Below are 26641 nucleotides of genomic sequence, written 5' to 3'. Positions count from 1 at the left end.
GCTTAGTCCTTAGGCACCCAAGACCATAAGACATAGGAGCAGAAGTCACTCACTCAGCCCATTGAAACTGAACCACCACATGGCTAATGTGATAATCCTCAACTCCACTTTCTTGCCTTTTCCCCCATTACTCTCAATTCCCTAACTAAATAAAAACCAATCTCAACTTTGAACATATTTAATGACCCAGCCTTGGCAGCCCTCTGTTGTAAAAAATTCCACAGATTCATAACTTTCAAAGAAGAAATTCCTTCTCTGTCTTACATGTGTGACCTCTCATTCTGAGATTATGCACTCTGGCCCTAGGCTCTCTCACAAAAGGAATCAATCTTTCCACATCTACACTGTCAAGTTGTCTAAGAATGTTTTATGTTTCAAAATGGTCGTCCTCATTCTCCTATATTACAATGAATAGTGGCCCAATCTACTCAACCTTTCCTCGTAAAATAATCCCTCCCTACTCTATATCAGCGTATTGAATCTACTCTGGACTGAGTCCAATGCCAATACATGTTCCTTAAACAAGAAATACAAACTGTTCATAATCTTCCCAGTCGCAGTCTCAGCAATGCCTTGTATAGTTTAAACAAAACCTCCCTACTTTTTGTACTCAATATCCTTTGAAACAAAGGTCAACATTTCATTTGGTTTCTCTATTACCACCGATCTTAGATGCTAACTTTGTGATTCAAGGGTGAGAATCTCTCTGTTCTGTAGCTTTAGGCAGTATTTCTCCATTTAAGTAATATTCAGCTCCTTTAATCTTCCTGTCAAGGTGCATAACCTCACATTTCCCCATATTATATTCTATCTGCCAAGCTTTTGCGCACTCACTTAAAGGTGGCTATTTCCCTCTGCAGATTCTTCGTGTCATGTCATCCTCATCATTTGCCTTTTCATCTATTTTTGCGTCATGTGCAAAACTGGCTATAGTATATCCACTTTCCTTATCCAAGTCATTAACATATACTGTAAATAATTGTGCCCTCAGCAGTGATCCTTGGAAAAAAAAACCATTCCAAATCTCTCATCTTCTATTCGTTAAGACAATCCTCTAACCAAGCTGGCTGTCTCCAAAATCATGTGCTCTTATTAAAGCACATAATGTGTGGTGCCTTATCAAATGTCATCTGAAAATTTAAAAAAATTACATCCACTGCTTCCCTTCAATGAGACATCATATTCTTATAGCCTGATGCAGTTGACGACCACCCTGAATGGGTTAGGAACTAGACTATCTGTGGTTACATAAGGGTCTAAAAGACACTAGCTGTACATCAAAAACACCCACGCTGATACAAACCTACTTAAGACTACATTACTGCACAGCAGCAGTATTTTCCATTACTTTGAAATCAAAGCCACTGAGTATTCAATATATAAAATATCAAGCAGTTTTCCACATATTCCTGTGTCTGCAGCTTGCAGGGATGTTAGCAAGTTGAATAGGAAACACAGTCATACAGCATGGAACCAGACTCATCGGTCCAACTTGTCCATGCCGGCCAGGTATCCTAAACTGAACTGGTCCCATTTACCTGCATCTGGCCCACATCTCTCTAACCCTTTTCTATTCATAAACCTGTTCAAATGTCTTTTAAATGTTGTCATCGTGCTTGCCTCTACCACTTCCTTTGGCAGCTCATTTCATACACACGCCACCTTGTGTGTGAAAAAGTTGCTCCTCAGATCTCTTTTGAATGTCTCCTTGCTCACCTTAAACCTACACCCGCTAAGTCTTGGGCTTCCCTAAATCTAACCATTTCAGATGAGTGGAATAGTACCTGAGACAGACAAGAGATTGTATTATTTAAAAATAACAGTCTAAAAAGAGTTTTATTTCCAGGATTAACTCATTCATCTCAGAATTCACTGCATTAAAAGCTTTACTACTGACTGACCCCACCCCTGTACCAACCACCACCATCGACACTACGAATGACTAAAGTACTTGAGAGGAAACTGTTGTTACAATGCAATTGGGAAACTTTAGTTTTGGTGCACCATGCTTAAAGGAAGAGAATAAAATTAGAGATACGTTTTTACACAGTACAACTCGCATAAAATGAGAAAAAAACATGAACAGTATTGAGAGACGATGCCAATTTCCAAAATTAAAACTGACATGCATAAAAGAGAAAATAAAAATGCTGTTATAAAGATGTCCAAATGTTGTACATATTTAATTTATCTCATTTATATACTATATTGTGTCACATTAGCCCAGCTAATGCTATTCTCACCTCTGGCTCAGAAAGTTGCATATTGAAGAAGGACATAACATAGGGGACAGGCAGATGGTTGATGATACAACTGAGTATTTTTATAGAAAGAATAGCTCATTCAATACAAGTTAAATGACACCATAGTAAAGGGATATAAGAATATAGAAATCTGGTTAAGCACAAAATTCTTTTGAAGGTAACAAGTTGAAAAGGCTGTTAAAAGCAACTTTGGGATCCTAAGCTTCATAAATAGAACAAAGATATACAAAAGCAAAGTAGAAATACTAAAGATTTAGTAAGGACTGCCGATGCTGGAGTCAGAGATTACACAGTGTGGAGCTGGAGGAACGCAGCAGGCCAGGCAGCATCAGAGGAGTAGGGAAGTTGAAGTTTTGGGTCAGGACCCTTCTTCAGAAATAGTAAACGATAATGCTAAATCGTTATAAGACATTGTTAAGCAGCAGCTTGAATTCTGCACCCAATCTTGGGCACCAAACTTTAGGAAAAGTTTACTACAATGACATCAGGATTGTTACATTTCAGCTTTGAGAGGATACTTCAAGCAGCTTGGACTGTATTCCTGACAACACAAAAGGTTAAGAAAAGAATTGAAACAGATGTTTAAAATCATGAAAAGCTTTGATCAGACTAAATTGGGATGCACAGGACTAAATGGTACATTTATAGGCTATGTTTGAGTTGTGTCAGGCGTTTTGGTGCAGCTAAGCCTAAACAGTTCTCTTGCCATCTCTTACAAAACATCTCATGGACTGCATACCGTGCCCCATGTCCTGTGTCTCATGTCCAATTTCCACCCAATCTTACCACATGCCTTTCCCAGAACAACTCAGCACTCTGCAGATATCCCAGAATTCACTGGTATCCCTTCCACAGGTGCCATTCTTAGAAGCTTGTTGAGCACCTGAATGAACACTACTGATTTGCCCTGGACATGGCAAGGTAAGTCAGCACTCTGCTTTACGGGCATTGTCCTGAGAGTCTTTCTGAACAGGACGGTACTGATGAAGGTCTTCCATTTCCCTCAAGGCCAAGAATGAATGCCAAAACACCAAACAATGCCAGTCTGAATCAAGGTTACCACCAGTTTGGATGTCAGGAAGAACGCCCAATATGGTAAGAACAACCGTCTACTCCACCAGGATAAGTGCCACCATCTTTTCTCCAAGACTTCACACTAACACCATCTCTGCTACAGTACCTAGCTCCTCACAAAGTTCATGCTCTGCCACTCTCGCTACTGCCTGCAATGTCATTTCAACCTACTCTCAGTCACCGATCTCTGACACTATTAACTCTGCACACCCTCTGCTCCGCCTACTCACTCAATCTGGACACCTCCCCACCTGCACCAATTGTAATAGCTCTGCCACCCACTTTCATCTGCAGTAAAACATTCCTTGCTCTCAACCCATGAGGAAAACAAACAACATTACAGTAGAAAGTCAAGACCAGTGGTGTGATGCCTGCTGGTTGCCTCCTCACCACTAATCAGAGTACGCTCTTGATTGAGTATGCCAGGAACACAGAAAGCGAACACATTCCCCTTGACTTGACAGGCCTCTGACAGCTATGACAACCTGGCTATCTTTGTGCCTGCCCTAAATAGCACATTAATACAAAAGCAATATGACACTTTTATCTCTGCTTGAGAGATCAAAACACAAGGTAGGGATAACAAGGTGTAGAGCTGGATGAACACAGCAGGCCAAGCAGCATCAGAGGTGTGGGAAAGCTAACGTTTCGGGTCTGGACCCTTCTTCAAAAATGTATTTCTGAAGAAAGATCCAGACCTGAAATGTCAGCTTTCCTGCTCGGCCTGCTGTGTTCATCTAGCTCTACACCTTATTATCTAGAGATTATTCCTGCATCAGCAGTTCCTGCAATCTCTGACAAGGTAGGCATGCTGTGAACATTCAGGTAAACACATAAGAGAGCAAGTAAAACGCGTGGATATGTAATATGGTCCAGGTCATGAGTTGTGTGGGAACCTAGTCGCAGCATTACAAAGATTGCTGCCAGTGGAGCCTGAGGTTTGACATTTAAGTGCAGAAGCGTCTTTTAATTGGTTTGTGCCACAAGAGGTTTTAAAGGCTGGCGTGTTAGATGCCAACGTCCATGGTCATGGGGTGCACGTAGCTGGTGCCCATGGACTGCGCCCCGAGATGTTGGTGCTTAGTTTCCAACAAGTATGTCGTTTGGGGCAATTACTCATCTGAATCCACTAAGTGATCGCTTTGACTTTAATCGGGTTTTTATGTTACCTAGCTTGTTTGGCAAGATGGGACACTGAATATTAATGAGGTGAATTGTGATGTTAAAAAGGCATTTAACAATCAATAATAACCGTCTGTTGACATTTAGTGGGTCATGTCTTTTTGTGGCTAGTTGATGTTCATGTATCCTGGTGGCTATCACTACCACTATCACTAGTATCCTTACATACAGATGGGGAAGGACACCACTTTGCTTGGGACAAAACATCCATCCCAGGACAAGCCAAACAGAGACACGCACAAGAATTCCTAGAAGCATGGCATTCCAACCGTAACTCCATCAATAAACATATTGATGTGGAGCCAATCTACCATCCTCTGAGAAAAAGAACAGGAAATGACATCAACACAAGAAATGACATCACCATCCCAAGGAAACCTAAACAGATAAATAGAAAGCGGGACATAACACCAGCGCTTCATCAGAGGCTCACTGATGATGTTACCTAGAATGGTGATGAAACGTCCGAAAACTAACCTTCCAGCTCAGCGAGCAAACTCACGTCCAGAAACTCAAACTGAGCTACAAATCTTCTCAAAACTCACTGCAGTGCTAATCACTGAGCCACCGTGCCGCCCTCAGATTCTATACACAAGATTAACCATTAATTATCAAATTATAACCATTTTAATTTGTTTTATTCATGTCTACTTGAAATGAGATTGGGAAACTCAGATAAGCTGCAGAGCTGGGCTGAGAGGTGGCAAATGGAGTTTAATGCAGAAAAGTGTGAGGTGATTCACCTTGGAAGGAGTGACAGGAATACAGAGTACTGGGCTAGTGGTAAGATTCTTGGTAGTGTGGCTGAGCAGAGGGATCTCCGTGTCCATGTGCGTAGATCACACAAAGGTGCCACCCAGGTTGATAGAGTTATTAAGGCGGCGTATGGTGTGTTAGGTTTTATTGGTAGCGGGATTGAGTTTCAGAGCCATGAGGTCATGTTGCAGCTGTACAAAACTCTGGTGCGGCCGCACTTGGAGTATTGCATACAGTTCTGGTCGCTGCATTATAGGAAAGATGTGAAAGCATTGGAAAGGGTGCAGAGGAGATTTACCAGGATGTTGCCTGGTATGGAAGGAAGGTCATATGAGGAAAGGCTGAGGGGCTTGAGGCTGTTTGCATTAGAGAGAAGTAGTTTAACAGGCAGCTTAATAGAGACATACCAGATGATGAGAGTATTAGATAGGGTGAACAGTGAGAGCCTTTTTCCTCAGATGGTGATGGCTAGCATGAGGGGACATAGCTTTAATTGAGGGGTGATAGATATAGAACAGAAGTCAGAGGTAGGTTCTTTACTCAGAAGGTAGTAAAGGGTGTGGAATGCCCTGCCTGCGACAGTAGTAGACTTGCCAACTTTAAAGGGCATTTAAATGGTCATTGGATAAACATATGGATGATAATGGAATAGTGTAGTTTAGAGGGTTTCAGATTGGTTTCACGGGTCAGTGCAACAGAGGGCCGAAGGGCCTGTCCTGCGTTGTAATGTTCTACGTTCTTAACCTGCTACCCACTTCAAAGAGCTTTTATAGCTATCAAATTTAAAGAAAAAACTTTTCCTGCCTTAATCAGAATTATATTTCAAGCCAGATTTTAGAAGGGAGTAAGATATTTTCAAACACAATAATAAAAACTTCCATTTGTTTGAAACTTTTTAAAACTAAACAGCCAACAAATCAACTGCTTTGCAATTATCATGATGCACTTTATGTCTTAAATAAAAAAGCATGCAAAATCAAACATTATGTTCACATCTTACCAATTACTGCATAGTTTTTCTTGTCTTCTATATCCACTGCTATGTCATGCATATCAGCATATGCCCGTGCTAAGCGCCATAGAAATTCCACTTGGTCCCAAAACTTGAAACAACAAACAGTATTTATTGTGCATCTGTTGTGTTTTTTACATTTTACCATTAAATAGTACATTCAGTAATTCTTGAAATCAACTGCAATGTAAGGAACCAAAAAGCACTGAGTCAATCTAAACATGCCTAATACGATAAATTTGATCCTAAAATGGTCTAAATTTATTAATAACTACATTGTTTAAATGAAAATATTTTAATGTCATATTGGGGTATTAATATGATGCCCATTTAATATCATAGCATAGAAAGGATATTATTTGACTTATATTCTAAAGATTTGGAGTGACAATTCAATGACCACATATATATTTACATTTAAAGAAAAGAATGTGGAATAAAAAATTGGTATTAGAAAAATAATTCATGAAAAAATTTAGCCAACTAACTGTGAATCATCAATAGCATTCAAATCATGAGAATGATATCAGAGGCAGATCAGAAAATGCTCATGAGGAAGATCCCTGGTATGGAGGAGGTGTCTTATAGAACATAGAACAATACAGCGCAAAACAGGCCCTTTGACCCTCGATGTTGCGCCGACCTGTGAACTAAAGTAAGCCCCTCCCCCTACACTATCCCATCATTATCCATATGCTTGTCCAAGGACTGTTTAAATGCCCCTAATATGGCTGAGTTAACTACATTGACAGGCAGGGCGCTCCACACCCTTACCACTCTCTCAGTAAAGAGACAAAAGCTTAAACAAGGTGGGACTGTATTCGTTGGAATTTGGAAGAATGAGAGGTGATATCATTGAGACATATCAGATTCTTCACAGGGTAATTGCTGAGTGGGTGTTTCCCCTCATGGGAGAGTCTAAGACCAGAGGACATAGTCTCAGAATTAAGGGGTGCCAATTTAAGATTAAGATGAGGAGGAACTTCTCTCAGAGGATTTAAAATTCTTTGGAACTTTCTGTCACAGAAAGCTGTGACAGCAGAGTCCTTGTGTATATTTGAGGCTGAGATAAACAGATAGTTTCAAGATCAATAGCAATCAAAAGTTATACAGAAAGGGCAGGAAAGTAGATATGAGGAGTGTCGAATCAGACATGACCTATTGAATAATGGAACAGTTGAGCAGTCAAACGGCTGACTCCTGATGAAGGATCTAGGCCTGAAACGTCAGCTTTTGTGCTCCTGAGATGCTGCTTGGCCTGCTGTGTTCATCCAGCCTCACATTTTATTATCTTGGATTCTCCAGCATCTGCAGTTCCCATTATCTCTGATCTCTATCGGCTGACTCCTGCTCCTGTTTCTTATGGTCTCATGACTATGAAAATTTATTCAAAAAAGGCTAGCTGCAAGCAAAAGACTCTGCGGCAACGTGAGAAAGGTTAGAAGTGTAATGTTTCAAACAAGAAAGGGAGGAGAACAAAAAATGTACAAAAGCAAAATTCTGTGATAAAGTGGAAGGCAAGAGAAATAAATGTTGGAGTTGAAATGAAAGTAATGCTAATTAAACAGTGGAGCAAATTTGAGCTTATGTACTTCTCACGTCCTTAATAGATTCAGTGCCCTCACAGGAAATGAACAAGGCTATGGCAAGCAAAAAAGCTAAAATTATCAATGAATTCTACCTTGCCCTCATTAAAAATCCCTTCTGACATATATGATTCCGATAACCAAAGCCTGTACCTCTTGGTTCCCTACTGCTCCTCACTGTAACCCAGCTCTAATACCTTTCTTCTTTAAAATACCATAGGATTACCTTCAAGAAAGGCAGTGGTGGAAGAGAAGAAATTTATAAGCAGGGAGGCAGTGATGAGAAAAATAAATACAGTCACTGCAGACTCTTCACAAAACTTGGAAACTAGTAGAATCTGCACTTGGTGAGTCACTACACAACAGTCTGCAAAGGGGATAGGAGAAGACAGGGCAGGGTAAAAGAGTATTGCATTTACACTTCAATGAAGACCAGGAATCACACACACGTTCAACTCTGGAGGACTCACATGTGGATCTTGATGAGGTGACACAAAAGGAAAGGATGATGGGTGTGCAGGTAGAAATAACAAAGTGCAGAGCTGGATGAACACAGCAGGCCAAGCAGCATCAGAGGAGCAGGAAGGCTGACGTTTGGACGTAGACTCTTCTTCAGAAGATTTTCTGAAGAAAGGTCTAGGCCCGAAACATCAGCCTTCCTGCTCCTCGGATGTTGCTTGGCCTGCTGTGTTCATCCAGCTCTCCACCTTGTTATCTCAGATTCTCCAGCATCTGCAGGTAGAAATGCTTGGTCTAATGGCAGGTCTGTCAGACAGCATGAAGTCATGATCAAGAAGCACTGAACCATAATAGTAAGAAAAGAACTGATTTTGCCCTTTTAGTCCATGCCAGCTTTTGGCAGGGGCAATTTAATTAATCCAAACCCTTGGACGTGAGCAATTCTTTTCATGGCAGGTGTATGTCCAATTCCCCTGTGACAGCTACAACTGTAGTGGAGGAATATTCACAGGTAGCACATACTAACTTCTAATCGCTATATGTTTAAAAACATTTTTCTTCATGTCAACTTTAGATCTTCTGCTATAACTGTAAATCAGGTTCTCAACTCTTCCATCAATAAAAACATTTTATCCCGGTCTACTTTGTCTAAACAACAAATAACTTTGAGCATACTAATCAAATTTCCTCAGAATCTTCCATTCTTGAAGAAGAACCCCAGTGTATCCAACTAATTGTGGATTTCCCCCATCCCTGAAATCATTCTTCTAATCTTTCCTGCACCACGTCTAAGCCATTAACATCAGCCTCCTAAAGGAACTGTCCTTTATTCAGTATTCCTGTATCCAGAATTGAACACTATACTTCAGTTGAGGCTAAAGCACTACTTTATAAACGTTGATCACAACTTTATTCCTTTTGTACTCTATGCCTCATTTTTAAAAAAATGTTTTGTCCAGTATTCTAGAGATAGTAGGAGCTGCAGATGCTGGAGAATCTGAGATAACCAGGTGTAGAGCTGGATGAACGCAGCAGGCCAAGCAGCATCATAGCAGCAGGAAAGCTGACGTTTCGGGCCTACATGTTTTACATTCCACTTTCTCAACTTGTTATTTTGTCTTCACTGTATACACGTTCTCCACAACCATTATATTACTGCATTCTGCTAGAATTGTGCCTTTGTAAAGACAGTAATTTCTTATTCTGTGCTTTTCAAAAAGAAACTGTGGACTGAAATGAGAAATAACTATTTGAAGCCAATGAATGAGATGCAAGGTATTGTGTAAACAAGCAGTAACTGAAGTTTCTATTGCAAACAATTTGGAGCCGAAGGGATGTACAGATGTGGGTGTTGTTGCTCAGAGGAGAACTGGTCATTTGTCCATGGGCCAGTGCCAGAGACATTTTTGCCTGCCAACAACTGCATGATTAGTTCTCAGGCAATTGAGAGGCTTGGAGCTGGGAGCAAGTTTCAGAGCGAGCATGAGAAATGTTCAGTTCTTTCCTAGCTCAGGGGTGGTTCCTGTTCTCTGCAGCCAAAACTCAATGCAAGCCTGAAGAAATCAGTTTATTTTTTCCTGGAGCAACTGTCATAAGCTATGATTTTTAGCTGGTAAGTCAGGGACTTTTTAGGAGTGAACAGTCACCCTGTGTCACATACCAGCCAGTGGAAGCATTGGGAGAAAAATGGCTGAAGTAATGTGCTGGCGAGCAGAAGACCCATAATGATCATCTCAACAATAGACCTGAGAACAAAAACTACTGAGCTTCCTTTACAACGTTTCCCATCTGTCTGTGGTATGTGAGGAGGAAAGCATCTATGAAGATTAGTGTTTTAATTAGTGGCATTATTATGTGCTGATGGTTTATAGCCATCTACCTGTAGGTACAGTCTAATTAATTTCATAAATAGCGATTATGGTTCATGCTTTTGATCAACCTGTGTTTGAAAGTCAGGTAAATTGGGGAAGTTTGTGTAATTTAAAAAAATCTTTTATGACATCTCTGGACATAACTGGATTCGAATTCCAGCACATTATCCTTGTAAGTCGTAACAGCTTTTACCTTATGTTGTTACTCTATGTCTACGTATTGTATCACTAAGAGAAGCTAAGACATAAAGAAGACAGGCTCTAAGAGAAAAATACAAGTTTGGTTTGGTGACTTTTGGCTGGGTAATTTGATTTTTTTTTTAAGAAGTTGGTTTGCAATGTTTAATTCATGGTGGCTTTTATTTCAGCACTTTGGACAAGAGGATGCATGATTGTCAGTATCAGAGTGAGAAATTGGAGTTTTATTCATTGGTATCATGGTCAGATGAGCTGAAGGGCAACCAGTCAAAACAGGGACTGTGCTAAATGATCCTGCCACCATCTTCAAGAGCTCCAACCCATTCCTCATCTACTCACCAAATAAGGCATGACAAGAAAAATGTTCTTATGAAGAATTTATACAGAGAACAATAAACCACATGACACGTGCCACACATTCCTAAGAGTTCTTCAGAAAGATATGGCAGTGTGTGTTCAGGCAACAGAATTTTGCTTATACATGCCAATGGTCTACTCTATGACACATTGTGCAGCGTTATGGCTGCTATTATACACGTAGCATCCACATGTATGGGTTCTGTATTAGAGTCATGAGCCAGAGGGTCAGTGGATAGCTCTCGTCATTCAGTAGTTAACTTCTGTTTTTTTTTCATATGGTTCAGCGTAATGGTGCAGTGGGCTGCGTCAGAACAAAGCTATGACGACAGCTTCAAGGATTGCAGGCATTCACATGTTTGATCAGAGAATGGTTGCATGCCACCTGGACATTGAGAGAGTGAAACTGTTTGAGATGCATTTCTGAATTTATAATATCCGACTAACAATTTATAACAACTATAAAATGCAAACAACTTTCATATGAACTATAGTGTCAGAGTTGTACAGCATGGAAACAGACCCTTCGGTCCAACTCAACCATACCAACCAGATATCCTAAATTAATCTAATCTCATTTGTTAGCGTTTGGTTCATATCCCTTTAAACCCTTCCTATACATACACCCATCCAGATGCCTTTTAAATGGTGTAATTGTACCAGCCTCCAGCATTTTCTCTGGCAGCTTGTTCCATAAACGCACTACCCTCTGCGTGGGAAAGCTGCTCCTTAGGACCGTTTTAAATCAGATCATTATCATCATCATAGAATCCCTACAGTGCGGAAACAGGCCCTTCGGCCCAACAAGTCCACTCTGACCCTCAGAGCATCCCACCCAGACCTATGCCCCTAATCTAGGCATTCCTGAACATGACAATCAACTAAGCATGGCCAATCCGCCTAGCCTGCACATCTTTGGACTGTGGAGGAAACCGGAGCACCTGGAGGAAACCCACACAGACACAGGGAGAATGTGCAAACTCCACACAGTTAGTCGCCTGAGGGTGGAATTGAACCTGGGTCCCTGGCGCTGTGAGGCAGAAGTGATAACCGCTGAGCCACCGTTCTGCTCCAAATCTTTTGTCTTCTCACCTTTATCTTGTGCCTTCTAGTTCTGGACTTTCCCCACCCGGAGGAAAAGATCTTGGCAATTCACCCTATGTATGTCCCTCATGATCTTGTACATCTCTACAAAGGTTATCCCTTAGACTCCAACACTCCAGGAAAAATAGCTGCTCCCTATTCAGCCTCTCCCTATGGTGCAAACCCTCCAACCCTAGCAACTTAAATCTTTTCACAGATTTTTCACAACATTCTTCCTATAGCAGAGACCAGAACGCAGTATTTGAAAAGAGGCCTAATCAATATCCTGTAGAGCTACAACATGACCTCCCAACTCCTATATGTAATCCACAGACCAATAATACCAAGCATATCAAACACCTTCTTCACTATCCTGTCTAACTGTGACTCTACTTTCGAAGAACTATGAACTTGCACTCCAAAGTCCCTCCGTTCAGCAACATTCCCCAGGACCTTGCCATTAAGTGTGTAAGTCCTGCCCTGATTTGCTTTTCCAAAATGCAGCACGTCACATTTATCTAAATTAAACTACCCAATCATGTCAAAATGTTTGAAATGTTTCATACAAGAGTATATAATGTAACTGCAATGATTATTGGAAAACACAACCTTTGCTCTAAAGTTAAAGCTTCACTCCTTTTGTCTTCCATGAGGTAAGTTTATACTGTGGGGCATAATCGTAGTTCATATGTAATTAACCTTAAATTATGTACTTACTTAGAACAAGATCTTACTCCAAGTACATCGTATTTGCACAAAATATATCTGAAGATAAATAGCAGTTTGCATCTACCTGGTCTTTTCTTTCTAACAATAATTGGAATCCTTCTTCCTTATCCAATTCTGGATTCTCATGTAAATTATCTGCTTTCTGGAGGAGGATATCAAATTCCCTGGTCTGGCTGTCTTCTTGTAGTGAAGATCCCGATGTAGTGTCTACTATCGAACATATCACCTTTTCTTCTTCAGATTCTTCTTCTGTATCCGTATGTGCTGTGATATAGCTGGAAGTGGAAGCGTTTACAGGTTCACTAGAATGTGTATGCCGCGGGTTCTAAATTCTGAACATGCACAGTTCTATGATAAATCGCAATTTAACTGCAGAATGTATAGTGTCAGAATTCGTAACGTTGGAACACTAAGAGAAAAACCTTTAAATGGATCTTAGGATCACTAGCATAAATGCTTTCAACACAAATTCTTTTTTAAACTTTTTATACTGCAGAAACTAGCAAATGAATTAAAACAAAAAAATGAAGTCAATTATTGCACAAGAAAGCTAGCTTGAAATGTGATCAGAGGTAATGAGAACTGCTGAGGCTGGAGAATCTGAGATAACAAAGCGTGGAGCTGGATGAACACAGCAGGCCAAGCAGCACCTTAGGAGAACAAAAGCTGATGTTTCGGGCCTAGACCCTTCATCAGAAAAGGCGGACAGGGAGAGGATTCTGAAATAAATAGGGAGGTAGGGGTAGGCAGACCGAAGATGGATAGAGGAGAAGATAGTTGGAGAGGAGAGTATAGGTGGGGAGGTAGGGAGGGGATAGGTCAGTCTGGGGAGGACGGACAGGTCAAGGGGGCAGGGTGAGGTTTGTAGGTAGGAAATGGAGGTGCGGCTTGAGGTGGGAGGAGGGGATAGGCGAGAGGAAGAACAGGTTAGGGAGGCGGGGACGAGCTGGGCTGGTTTTGGGATGCAGTGGGCGGACGGGAGATTTTGAAGCTTGTGAAATCCACATTGATACCATTGGGCTGCAGGGTTCCCTAGCGGAATAAGAGTTGCTGTTCCTGCAACCTTCGGGCGGCATCATTATGGCAGTGCAGGGGAGGTCACACCTGACTAACCTGATGGAATTCTTCAAAGAGGTAACAAGTAGGTTATACCAGGGAAACCCAGTGCATGTTATCTATCTAGACTTCCAAAAGGCCTTTGATAAGGGGCGTCATGGGATGCTGCTGAGTAAGGTGAGGGCTCATGGTGTTCGAGGTGAGCTACTGGCTTGGATTGAGGATTGGCTCTCTGACAGAAGGCAGAGAGTTGGGATAAAAGGCTCTTTTTTGGAGTGGCAATCAGTGACGGGTGGTGTCCCACAGTGTTCGGTGTTGGGGCCGCAGCTGGTCACCTTATATATTAATGATCTGGATGAAGGGATTGGGGGCCTTCTGGCAAAGTGTGCCGATGATACAAAGGTAGGTTGACAGGCAGGTAGCACTGAGAAGGGTCTAGGCCCGAAACGTCAGCTTTTGTGCTCCTGAGATGCTGCTTGGCCTGCTGTGTTCATCCAGCCTCACATTTTATTATCTTGGAATTCTCCAGCATCTGCAGTTCCCATTATCTCTAGCACGGAGAAGGTGGGAAGGCTGCAGAAAGATTTAGACAGTTTAGGAGAGGTCCAGGAAATGGCTAATGAAATTCAATGTGAGCAGATGCGACGTTTTGCACTTTGGAAAAAAGAATACAAACATGAACTATTTTCTAGATGGTGAGAAAATTCGTAAAGCAGAAGTACAAAGGCATCTGGGAGTGTTAGTCCAGGATTCTCTAAAGGTTAACTTGCAGGTAGAGTCTGTGATTAAGAAAGTGAATGTAATGTTGTCGTTTATCTCAAGAGGGTTGGAATGTAAAAGCAGTGACAGGCTTCTGAGATTTATAAAGCTCTAGTTAGGCCCCATTTAGAATACTGTGTCCAATTTTGGGCCCCACACCTCAGGAAGGGCACACTGGCAATGGAGTGTGTCCAACGGAGATTCACACGGATGATCCCTGGAATGGTAGGTTTAACGTATGATGAATGGCTGAGGATCCTCGGATTGTATTCATTAGAGTTTAGAAGGTTATGGGGAGATCTAGTAGAAACTTACAAGATAATGTACAGCATAGAAAGGGTAGACGCTGGGAAGTTGTTTCCGTTAAGTGGGGAGACTAGGACCTGTGGGCACAGTCTTAGAATTAGAGGGGGTAAATTTATAACGGAAATGAGGAGACATTTCTTCAGCGAGAGTGTGGTGGGCCTGTGGAATTCATTGCCACGGAGCGCAGTGGAGGCCGGGACGTTAGATGCCTTCAAGGCAGAGATCGATAAATTCTTGATCTCACAAGGAATCAAGGGCTACGGGGAGAGTGCAGGGAAGTGGAGCTGAAATGCCCATCAACCATGAATAAATGGCGGAGTGGACACGATGGGCTGACTGGTCTTACTTCCACTCCTATGTCTTATGGTCTTATGCAGGAGGCCCAGGATGGACATGTCTTCTAAGGAATGGGAGAGGGAGTTAAAATGGTTCGCGACTGGGAGGTGCAGTTGTTTATTGCAAACCGAGCGTCGGCAAAGCGGTCACCAAGCCTCCGCTTGATTTTCCCAATGTAGATGAAGCCACAACGGGTACAGCAGATGCAGTATACCACATTTGCAGATGTGCAGGTGAACATCTGCTTGATGTGGAAAGTCATCTTGGGGCCTGGGATGGGGGTGAGGGAGGTGTGGGGGCAAGTGTAGCACTTCCTGCGGTTGCAGGGGAAAGTGCCAGGTGTGGTGGGGTTGGAGGGGAATGTGGAGCGGACAAGGGAGTCACGGAGAGAGTGGTCTCGCCGGAAGACAGACAGGGTGGGGATGGAAAAATGTCTTTGGTGGTGATGTCAGATTTTAGATGGCGGAAGTGTCGGAGGATGACGCATTGTATCCGGAGGTTGGTGGAGTGGTATGTGAGGAAGAGAGGGATTCTCTTTTGGCGGTTATTGTGGGGATGGGATGTGAGGGATGAGTGGGGGGAAATGCAGGAAACATGGTCGAGGGTGTTATCGATCACTGCGGGGGGGATTTTGTGGTTCTTGAAGAACGTGGACATCTCCGGATGTATGGGAGTGGAATGCCTCAAGCTGGGAGCAGATGCGAAGGAATTGGGAATAGGGGATGGAATTTTTGCAGGAAGGTGGGTGGGAGGATGTGTATTCTAGGTCGCTGTGGGAGTTGGTGGGCTTAAAATAGACATCGATTTCTAGGTGGTTGCCTGAGATGGAGACAGAGAGGTCCAGGAAGGTGAGGGATGTGTTGGAGATGGTCCAGGTGAACTTGAGGTTCGGGTGGAAGTTGTTAGTGAAATGGATTAACTGTTCGAGCTCCTCTTGGGAGCACGAGGCAGCGCCGACACAGTCATCAATGTAACGGAGAAAGAGGTGGGGTTTAGGGCCAGTGTAGGTGCGGAAGAGGGACTGTTCCACGTAACCAACAAAGAAGCAGGCAGAGCTTGTGCCCATGCGGGTACCCATGGCCACGCCCTTTGTCTGTAGGAAGTGAGAGGGATCGAAAGAGAAGTTGTTGAGGGTGAGGATGAGTTTGGCGAGGCGGATGAGGGTGTCGGTGGAGGGGGACTGGTCAGGTCAGTGGGACAGGAAGAAGCGGAAGGCCCTTAGGCCATCTGCTTGGGGAATGTAGGTACATAGGGACTGGACATCCATGGTGAAAATGAGGTATTGGGGATTGGTGAATTGGATGTTCTGGAGGAGGTGGAGGGCATCGGTGGTGTCACGGACGTATGTAGGGAGTTCCTGGACCAAGGGGGAGAAAATGGAGTCCACATAGGTGATGAGTTCGGTGGGCAGGATCAGGTGGAGACGGAGACAATGGGTCGACCAAGATAGGCAGGTTTGTGGATTTTGGGAAGGAGATAGAAGCGGGCGGTGGGGGATGGGGAGCAATGAAGCTGGAGGCTGCAGGTAGGAGGTCACCTGAAGTGATGAGGTTGTGAATGGTTTGGGAGATTGTGGCTTGGTGCTCGGGGGTGGGGTCATGATCCAGGGGGCGGTAGGAGGTGGTGTCGGAGAGTTGGTGTCTGGCCTCAGCAATGTAGAGGTCAGTGCGCCATACTACAACTGCGCCTCGGATGGTGAGATTAGGATTGGAGTGGAGATTGGTTGAGAACACACCAGGGAACTATTGCTTGCTTTTGTTTGTACCAGAGGTTCTGATGTTACCATTCCCCAAAGTGATTTTTACAAATAACAAATATGGCAGATTGCAACCTGAGACACGTGCATTGTACTCACTTTCTATTCAGGAAATAAGTTCTCTTTTCCTTTCCCTGGAGATCATAGATAAGCAAAATCTTTACTTGCATTGAATCATACAGCAATGAAACTGACCAGTTGGCCCACCACATCTATGCTGACCAACAAACACCAAACAATACTAACTCCATTTATGAGCTCTTGGTCCATAGTCTATATGCCTAGCATTTTAAGAGTTCATCCAGAAGTTTCTTAAATATTGCGACAGTAACTGCATCCACCACCCCCTCAGGCAGCACATTCCATATTTCTACCTCTAGGGGAAGTTTCTTCCACCTCAGATCTCCTCTAAAGTCCTTATTCTTCACTGTAATATTATGCCCTTTGGTCTCTGCCACAGAGAAAAGATTCTCACAATCTACTCTGTCTGTGGCTCCCATGATTTTGTGTACCTCAATCAGAGTCCACCCCCCCCCCCCTCAGCTTCCTCTGCTCCAAGGAAAACAAACCCAGCAAACCTTCAGACTGTAAGGCACCATCAGATGTAACAAGAGTGAGTCATGTTTTTGTTAAAACATGGCACACAGCAGTCTCTCAGTTCTCTCTGCAAGCTAAGTGTAGTTCTGAATTCATCAATTTTGCTTTCAATGGTTCAGACATTTGCCAGGAGTATGCTGGGGAGGGTGGTGGTGGTTGGGGGATTTGAATCCACATTGCTTTTGTCTCACCTGCGGACCAGCGCAGCTTCCACGTTTCCTGGTGGGTTTGCTACTTCTGGTCAGTCCTAGGTATCAGAGATGCAAATCTGCTGCTCTGGAAGGGAAGTGAGTCTGGTCACGATAGGGCTAGGGTTAGGGTTGCCTTAGGGTCAGAGTTCTGGCCTGGCTGGTTGGGCCTCCTCAGGATTGGGTCGTCATAGTAGGTTTCCTACTTCAGCAGCCCAATAACTGCAGGGAAGAAGCTATTCTTGTACCTGTTGGTACTTGTGATTCAGCTTTTATATCTTCTGCCTGCTGAAGAGGTTGGAAGAGATAATATCTGGGGTGGGAGGGGTCTTTGACAACGTTGGCTGGCTTTCCACAGCAACGAGAAGTATAGTTGGAGGTGAGGGTGGCTTATGTGATGGCCTGGCCTGTGTTCACGATTTTCTGGGTTCCCTACAGTTCTGGGCACAGCAGTTGCCTTACCAAAACCTGATACATCCAGACAGCAAGTTTTCTATGATGCATCTATAGAAGTTGGTGAGAGTCTGATGGACATTCCGAATTTCCTTAGCCTCCTGAGGAAGAAGAGGCGTTGGTGTGTCTTTTTGACCATCGCATCTATGTGGGTGGTCCAGGGACAGATTGTTGATCATTCCTAAGTACTTAATGCTCTCAACCTTCTTCCCCTCAGCTCCATGGATTTAGATGTGGGCATGTCCTCGTCCTTGCTTGTTGAAGTCGATGATGAATGCTTCAGTTTTGCTCAAATTGAGGGAGAGATTATTATCTTTGCACCATGACACCAAGCCCTCTATCTCCTTCCTGTATTCTGACTCTGTTTGATAACCGGCCTACAACGTGGTGACATCAGCAAACTTGTAGATAAAGTTTGTACGAAATTTGGCCACAGTCATGAGCGTACAGGGAGTACATATCTTTGTGGGGTGCATGAGATGCTGTTGTCTGACCGCAGTCTATGGGTCAGGAAGTTGAGGATCCAGTTGCAGAAGGTGGAGCAGAGACCTAGATCTCAGAGTTTGGATGTGGAGGTGCTGGCATTGGACTGGGGTGGACAAAGTCAGAAGTCACACAACACCAAGTTATAGTCTAACAGGTTTATTTGAAAACACACTCTTTCACAGCCTCAATCCCTCTTCAGGGCTGAGGGTCCAAAATCGTATGTTTCAAATAAACCTGTTGGACTATAACCTGGTGTCATGTGATTTCTGTTAGAATTTGGAGATTGGTTTGGTTGGGATTATAGTGTTAAAAGGTGGACCTGTACTCGTTAAGTAGAAGCCCAAAACTGGTATTGTTATTATATACATGCTCCAGGGATAACTGTAGGGACAGGGAAATGTTGTTCTGCCATAAACATGTTGTGATGGGAGGCAAACTGCAAGGGATTGAGGCAGGGTGGGAGCCTAGAGTTGGTGTGAGCCATGACTAACCTCTCAAAGCACCTCATAATTATAGTGGTTAGAGCCACTGAGCAGTAGTCATTGAGGCATACTGCATGAGTTTTCTTCTGTACAGAAGTTCACACCATAGCAGGACTATTCTATGCAGCTCTGGATACCACGCTATCAGAAGGATGAGATTAACTGGTACGGTGCAGACAACATTCACCAGTATATTGCCAAGGATGGAGCGCTTTAGCGATGAAGTGAGGCTAGATAAGCTTGTATTGTTTTCTTTACAGCAGAGAAGGCTGAGAGAGGACTTGATTGAGGTATATATGATTATGACCCATCCGAAAGACGTGATTACACTGGAGAAGGTGTAGAGCAGGTTCACTAGGATGTTGCCTGGGATGAAAGGTGTCTGTTATGAAGAAAGACTGGTTAGGTTGGATTTGTTTACCATGAAGCAGAGGAGACTGGGCGGGGAAATCTGACTGAGGCATACAAAATTATGTGAGGCACAGACAGTAGATTGAGAGAATTTTTTCTCCATGGCAGACATGTCTAAGACCAGAGGGCACAAGTTTAAAAGGTGTATAAGTGATTTAGAAGGGATCTAAGAAAAAAATATTTTGAAGTAGAAATAGGAATGTGCTGCCTGTCAGAATATTAGAGACAGGTAGTCTCGTAAGATTTAAGAAGCATCCCGATGAGCACTTAAAATACCAAGGTGCAATATGTTTTGGACCAAGTGCTGGTAAATATGATTAGTATAGTTTGACGTTTGTTGATCGGCATTGACGTGGTGAACCTGTTTCGATGCTGTATGACTCTGACTTCATGAGCAACATTGACAGTAGGGACAAGCAGCAGCTATTCCCTTTAGGTGAGTGGTCGCTAACAAGGTGACATAATTTTAAGGCGAAGGGCAGGATGTTTAATGTGGGAACCTGGATGACCACTTGAAATGTCATAACATTCAAGGCTATGGGTCAAAGTGAGCAAAGTGGGATTTGTGTAGATAGTGTAGCTCAGACTCTATGGGCCAAAAGGGTCTCTGTTATGCTGTATAGCTCTGTATGTTGATGGTACACACTACTCTTACTGAGTCTCAGTGATGGAGGGAGTAGATAGCTGAAGGCATTGAACACAACAAAGGCTTTGGGCCTCGACAATACTCCAGTACGATACAGAGTATCCAAGTTCCATAATGAACCATGCCCCAGGGAAGCCAAGAACATGGCAATGTACACCTATCGCACTTTCACCCCCTCCTTCCCTGCCCCCAAACAATCTGACCTCTCCTCTTGTCCTTGCAATGAGGCCTCCCATAAGTAATCCCAAGGTTCAAGACAATGCACTAAAGCAGAGAACTAAAGCTTAGGGGTAGCCATCACAACAGCATAAATGAGGAAAGGCTACTGTCAAAGGCATTTAGCCATAATTCAATGAGGGTCTGGAAGTAGTATGGAGAATGGCAAAAGGTGCAGAATGCACTCTGGCTGGGGGATTTCACTGTCCACTATCAAGAACTACCATTCAGCTCCTGACCTCTTTACAGCCTTGGTTCAAACACAGACAAAAGAACTGAACTCCAGAGGTGAGGCAAGAGTGATAATCCTTGACAGCAAGACCACAATTGACAGTGTGTGACAACAAGGAGCCTGAGCAAAACTGGTTGCAGGCATACTTGGCACACAGGAAGATGGTTATTGTTGATGGAGGTCAGTCATCTCAACTCCAGTACACCTCTGCAGGAGTTCCTCAGGCAGTTTTCTAGACTGAAGCATCTTCAGTTGCTTCATCAACAACCTACCCTCCATTATAAGGTCAGAAGTAGGGACGTTTGCCGATGACTGCACAACATTCAGCACTGTTCAAGATTCCTCAGATAATGAAGCAATCCATGTTTAAAAATAACAACAGCTGGTCATTATCTAGGCTTGGGTTAACAAGTGGCAAGTAACATTTGCGTCACAAAATGCCAGGCAATGACCATCTCCCATAAGAAACAACCTAACCACCACAGTCAACGCAAAATGGTGTTACCATCACTGAAAGCCCCAGTATCAACATTGAGGGTTAACACTGACTCGAAACTCAACTGGACTTACCATATAAATACAGTGGCTACAAAAGCCGTTCACAGGCTAGGGATACCGCATGAGTAGCTCATCTTCTGGCTCTGCAAAACCTGTCCACTATCTACAATGTACAAGCCAGGAGTGTGATGCAGTACTCCCCACTTGCCTGGTCGAGTGCAGTTCAAATTACACTCAAGCTTGACAACACCCAGAACACACAGCCTGTTTCATAAGCACCATGTCCATCATTATTTACTCCCTCCAACACTGAGGCTCAGTAGCAGTAGTGTGTACCATCTATGAGATGCACATGATCCTTAGGCAGTACCTTCTAAATCCATGGCCATCCAGTGATGCCCATGTACACAGAGAAAGAACTTTTCCTCACATGGGGCAATCTAGAAAAATCAGTTTTTGGATAAGGAGTACCAGATTTATAATAGAGATGAGGTTGAAGGTTGCTTCTCAGGACAGAAGCTTCTGATTAGTGGTGTGCTGCAGGAGTCAGTGTCAGGACATTTGTTATTTGTTATTTACATAAATGATCTGGATGTGAGTGTAAAAGGCATGATTAGCAAGTTGATGAATGCCACAAAATTAGGTTGTCAAAAATTAAGATGAAGAGCAATGTCGTTAATTGTAATATTAAGGACAGTAATGAAGAAACCTACAACGGTATGAGGCACAAGATGGCTATAACAAATAAGAAAACATTACTTAAAGAGATCACATATGGAGGAACTGCAATAATTCTTCATTCCAGTCTGGCACAAAAATAAAATAACAAAGGTGGCCCAATTGGGGCTAACAAGGGAAAATGGGAATACTATCACATCCAAGGAAGGGTCATACAAATTGGCCTAAAAAGGAACAGACCTGAGGACTGGGAGCAGTTTAGATTTTGGCAAAGGAGGACAAAGAGATTGGTTAAGAGGGGTAAAGTGGAGTATAAGAGTAAGTTTGCAGGGAATATACGAGCTAATTGCAAATGCTTCCATAGTTATGTTAATTGAAAAAGACTGGAAAACAGTGTCAGGTTAAGACAGCATGGATTCATGAAGGGAAATCATGCTTGACCAAACTATTGGATTTATCAAGGATGTAACAAGGAGATTTGAAAAGGGGGAGCCATAGGATGCTGTTTACTTGAACTTTCAGAAAGCTTTTTAAGAGGTCCCACATAAGAGATCAGCATGTAACATTAAAACACATGAGATTGAAGGATGACTGAGTGTGCAGAGAACTGGTTGGCAGACAGGAAACAAAACTGTAGGAGTAAACAAGTCATTTTACTGGGAGGCAGTGGCTAGTGGGGTAGCGATGGGATCAGCACTTAGACCTAAACTATTCACAATATGCAATAATAATTTAGATGAGGGAATCAAATGTAATATTGCCACATTGGCTGGGAGTCTCAGCTGTAAGGAGGCTGCAGAAGATGTTTTCAGTATGATTTGAACAATTCGAGTGCATGGCAGATGAAGTAAAATGTGGACAAATGTGAGGTTTTCTACTTTGGTAGCCAAAATAGGAAGGCAATTATCTGAATAGCAATACATTGGGAAAGATGAGAGGTACAAGGAGTCCTGGGTGTCCCTACACCTTATGATGACAGTAAGCACGGAGGAGCAGCAGGCAATGAAGGCAGCAAGTGGTATAGTGGCTAGTGAAAGGATTCAAGTACAAAAGTGGGATGTCTTATTGCAATTATACACGGTTTCTGTGAGACAATTTATCATTATGTGCAGTTTTAATCTCATTATTTGAGAAGAGATGTTCTCAACATTGGAGGGCGGGGGAGTATTGGACGTGGTGGTGATTAGTGCAAAGGTTTACCAGTCTGGCTGATTTCTGGGATAACAGGACTGACATAGAAAGAAAGTTAATAAAGTGTGAAACTGGATGAACACAGCAGGTCAAGCAGCATCTCAGGAGCACAAAAGCTGACGTTTCGGGCCTAGACCCTTCATCAGTGAGGGGGATGGGGTGAGGGTTCTGAAATAAATAGGGAGTGAGGGGGAGGCAGACCGAAGATGGAGAGAAAAGAAGATAGGTGGAGAGGGGAGTATAGGTGGGGAGGTAGGGAGGGGATAGGTCAGTCCAGGGAAGACAGACAGGTCAAGGAGGTGGGATGAGGTTAGTAGGTAGGAACTTCAATTTATATTCCTTGCAACCCATGATCTTAATGTGGATCAAAGCATCGACATCGAGGCCTTGATCGAAACCTGGTAGAAGAGCGACAACACTTTCCACCTAAAAAAAGCCTTCCACTGCTTTATACATTTCATCACCACCCAGACCACGACAGCAATGGCACGATTCGTACTGCTAAATCTAACCTTGATCTGTCCCCATATTCCACTGCTGTTTTCTTCTCCTTCGAGCTATCTCCTCCTGCTTTATCAGTGCTCCCACTCATCTTAATTACTTTTTTTTTACTACTCACCCAAGAAGCCTGCCAATATTTATAACAAGCTATTCTCACTCTTTTCTTGTCTCAGCCTCCTCACAGAATAACTTCCACCCCAAGCAATTTCAAAACCGATCTCAATTCTTCATCCTCATTGCCCATCTATTCTCCTTTAATCTCTCCCTCCATGTAAAACTTAATCTTTATTTACAATCACTATCTTATGTATGCTCTCTGCACCCACATTATCAATCACAGATTTGACCATTACTTCCTTATATCAATCACCATCCATGTCCTCCTTCTTGCTCAAAAACTTATCTGTCCTGGTAATGAACCGGTCCTCCAATTCACTCACAGTTGAGCTTTCAAAATTCCAACTGTCTAGCTTGTGCTATGCGAATGCATAAACTAACCATGGCACCATTGTACATGAGGCCAGTCTAGTAAGGGGAGCAAATAAGAATAGTGGGGCTAATAGGGACAATTTAATCAGGATGATAGACACAGTTCTCCACAGCCAAAATTAGGAGTCCAGAAGGTCACATTGCTTGCCTGGTGCAATGATTCAGGATATCTGCTTTGAAACGGAGAATTAACAATGAAGCCATGTTCCACTTTGGTAACAATGATATAGGGAGCCCGAGAAAAATGTTTTGCTTCAGGAACATGAAAAGCTTAGCACTAAGTTAAACAGCAGAACCTCAAAAGATAACAATAACTGATCACTAACTAAGCAACAAGCTAAGTGGTGCAGAGTAAATATGATGAGAGTACTAAAGGAGCTGCTCAAGCACTGCTATCGCATGCAGACTCTGATTGGATGAGGATGTTGCCACAGAGAACGGGTTTGAGATTGACAGTAAGCATTATCCTTATCTCAGTGAAAAGGCACAATGTAGCATCAAATTCTTTTTTTGTCTACATGGGACCATGTCCTGTGTGTCAATATTCTAGCACATGCAAATACAATGTATTGCAAACCAATCCTGAATTAGCTTGCAGTATAATTCCTAACAGTCAGGGTTACTTAATATATTGTTTTCTGATAGCAGAATTACATTCTTAACTTCCTGACCCACAGTCCGCAATCAGCGAAGATAGACAACAGCACCTCCATCATGATAATCCTTAACAGTGGCACCCTGCAAGGATGCATTCTTACTTTCCTACTGTACTCTCATGACTGTGTAGCCAAATGTTGTATGAACACCATCTACAAATTTACTGACAACTCCACTGGTAGGTCGTATATCAAACAATGATGAGACAGAATGGAGGAAGGAGATGCAGTGCTTGATGTCATGATGTGACGATTACAGTCACCGTCTATCTCTCTCTCTCAATGTCAACAAAACAAAAGAACTGGTCTTTGACTTCATGAAGCACAGAGGGGAACATGCCCCCATCGACACCAATGGAGCTGAGGTGGAGATGGTTGAAACATCAGCTTCCTAGGAGTGACGACAACCAATCTGCTCAGGTAGCTGTGATAGTCAAGAAGGCACAACAACACCCCTTCTTCCTCACGAGGCTTAGGAAATTCAGCATGTCCATAAGGATCCACACCAACTTTTACAGATGCACCACTGAAAGCATTTCATTTGGGTGTGTAACAGCTTGGCACAGCAACTGCTCTACCCAGGACGACAAGACAATACAGAAAGTTGTTTGTACAGCCCAGGCCATTGCGGAAGTCAACCACTCATCCACGGACTCCATGTACATTCCTCGTTACTGTGGAACGAACATCATTACCAACATCATTAAAGGACCCTTCCTCCCACCCCAGTAATACTCAATTCCAACATCTTCCCTCAGGCATAAGATACAGAAGCTTGAACACACACACCGACAGGTTCAAGAACAGCTTCTTCCCTGTCATTATTAGACTGCTGAATAGACCTCTCTAATTTCAAACCTAATGCTGACCTTACTTCTGTGCACCTATGCAGTTGTAACCTCATATGCCTCATTCTGTCTAAGTATCCTATAATCTGCTTCTCCTTATATGCTATGATTTCCCTTCACTGCCCGCAAAACTTTTCTCTGCACTTTAGTACAGGTGACAACAATAAATCAAATCAAAAACAAGGCGTTTTGGGATTTCTAAGTATGGGCTGGTTGAGCATGGCACCTATGAATAATGAAAGGGACACAGTTCTGAAGAAAAGTCATATTGGAGACAAACCCTTAGCTGTATTTCCTTCACCAGAGATGCTGCTTTCCTCCAACATTTTTGGTGTTTGTTTCAGATTTTGAGCATCCGCAGAACTTTGCTTTTATGAAAGGAATGTACCGTTAGATTCAGTCCACCATCAGGATGTAAGACTACATACCTAGCATCAGATACCTTACAAAAACAGAAATTGCTCGAAAAGCTCAGCAGGTCTGGCAGCATCTGTGGAGAGAAATCAGAGTTGCTGTTTTGGGTTGAGTTGCCCTTCCTCAGAACTTATGATAGCTGGGAAAATGTCGGCTTATATACAGAAGGTAGAGTGGGGGAGGTAAGGTGTAAACTATAGGTGGGGAGCTTACCACGGAAGGGTTGTATGCTGTTGTGGTCGATGTTGTCCTGAAGGCTGGATAGGCTGTGAACGATGGTCTGTTTAAAAGGTTTGTCAGTTATTTGAAGGCGAGAAGCGGAACATAGGGATGATCTTTGCGAGTTGTTCATTATCAGAAGACATGTTGAAAGCTGCGAAGGACAAGGCGTAGTTTCTCCACTGCGGGGAAGAACTGGGCGATACAGGGTACTTTATCCATCATATCCTGGGTCTGTCTTCTGAGGAGGTCTTCCACTGTGGCACATTGGAACTGGTAATTGTTGAGTTGAGCATTGTATCCTATTCTTAAGAGGGCGTCCTTCAAAATCTTTCCGTGTTAGTCGCATTCCTCCTCATCTGACCAGATCCTGCATATGTTCAGGGCTAGTCCTTAGGGATGGCTTCTTTAATATGTTTAGGGTAGATGCCAGAGAAGTACAGTATTTGAGGTTATCCATGGGCTTGTGGTACAGTGAGGTTTTGAGGTGTCTGTCTTTGATGGAGACGCATGTGTCCAAAAATGAGACTGATACTGAAAAGTAGTCCCTGATAAGTCTGATGATGCAATTAAACTTACAAACATTACTGTGGAGTCATTTCAACGATTCCTCGCCATGGGTCCAAAGGAAGAAACTGTCATCAATGTATTT

At 43.0% G+C, this 26641-nt stretch overlaps 1 protein-coding gene across 9 annotated transcripts in view; it reads right to left on the bottom strand.

The window, feature by feature from the left end:
- Positions 1-26641, bottom strand: part of LOC125452204 (regulator of microtubule dynamics protein 2) — a 101968-nt gene that overhangs the window by 68843 nt on the left and 6484 nt on the right. For 8 of the 9 annotated variants that reach the window (XM_059645189.1, XM_048530323.2, XM_059645192.1 and 5 more), the window contains exons 2-3: positions 12636-12846; positions 6277-6379 (exon numbers count right to left, since the gene is read on the bottom strand). The exons of the other annotated variant lie outside the window; for it this stretch is intronic. In XM_059645189.1, the coding sequence (XP_059501172.1) occupies positions 6277-6379; positions 12636-12846 (314 nt within the window). The remainder of the gene's footprint in view (positions 1-6276; positions 6380-12635; positions 12847-26641) is intronic. 9 annotated transcript variants of the gene reach the window in all.

This window comes from Stegostoma tigrinum, chromosome 4 (genome assembly GCF_030684315.1).
Source record: "Stegostoma tigrinum isolate sSteTig4 chromosome 4, sSteTig4.hap1, whole genome shotgun sequence".
Lineage (NCBI taxonomy): Eukaryota > Metazoa > Chordata > Chondrichthyes > Orectolobiformes > Stegostomatidae > Stegostoma > Stegostoma tigrinum.
The sequence above is the reverse complement of the archived record's forward strand: the minus strand, read 5'-3'. Positions and strand labels throughout refer to the sequence as shown.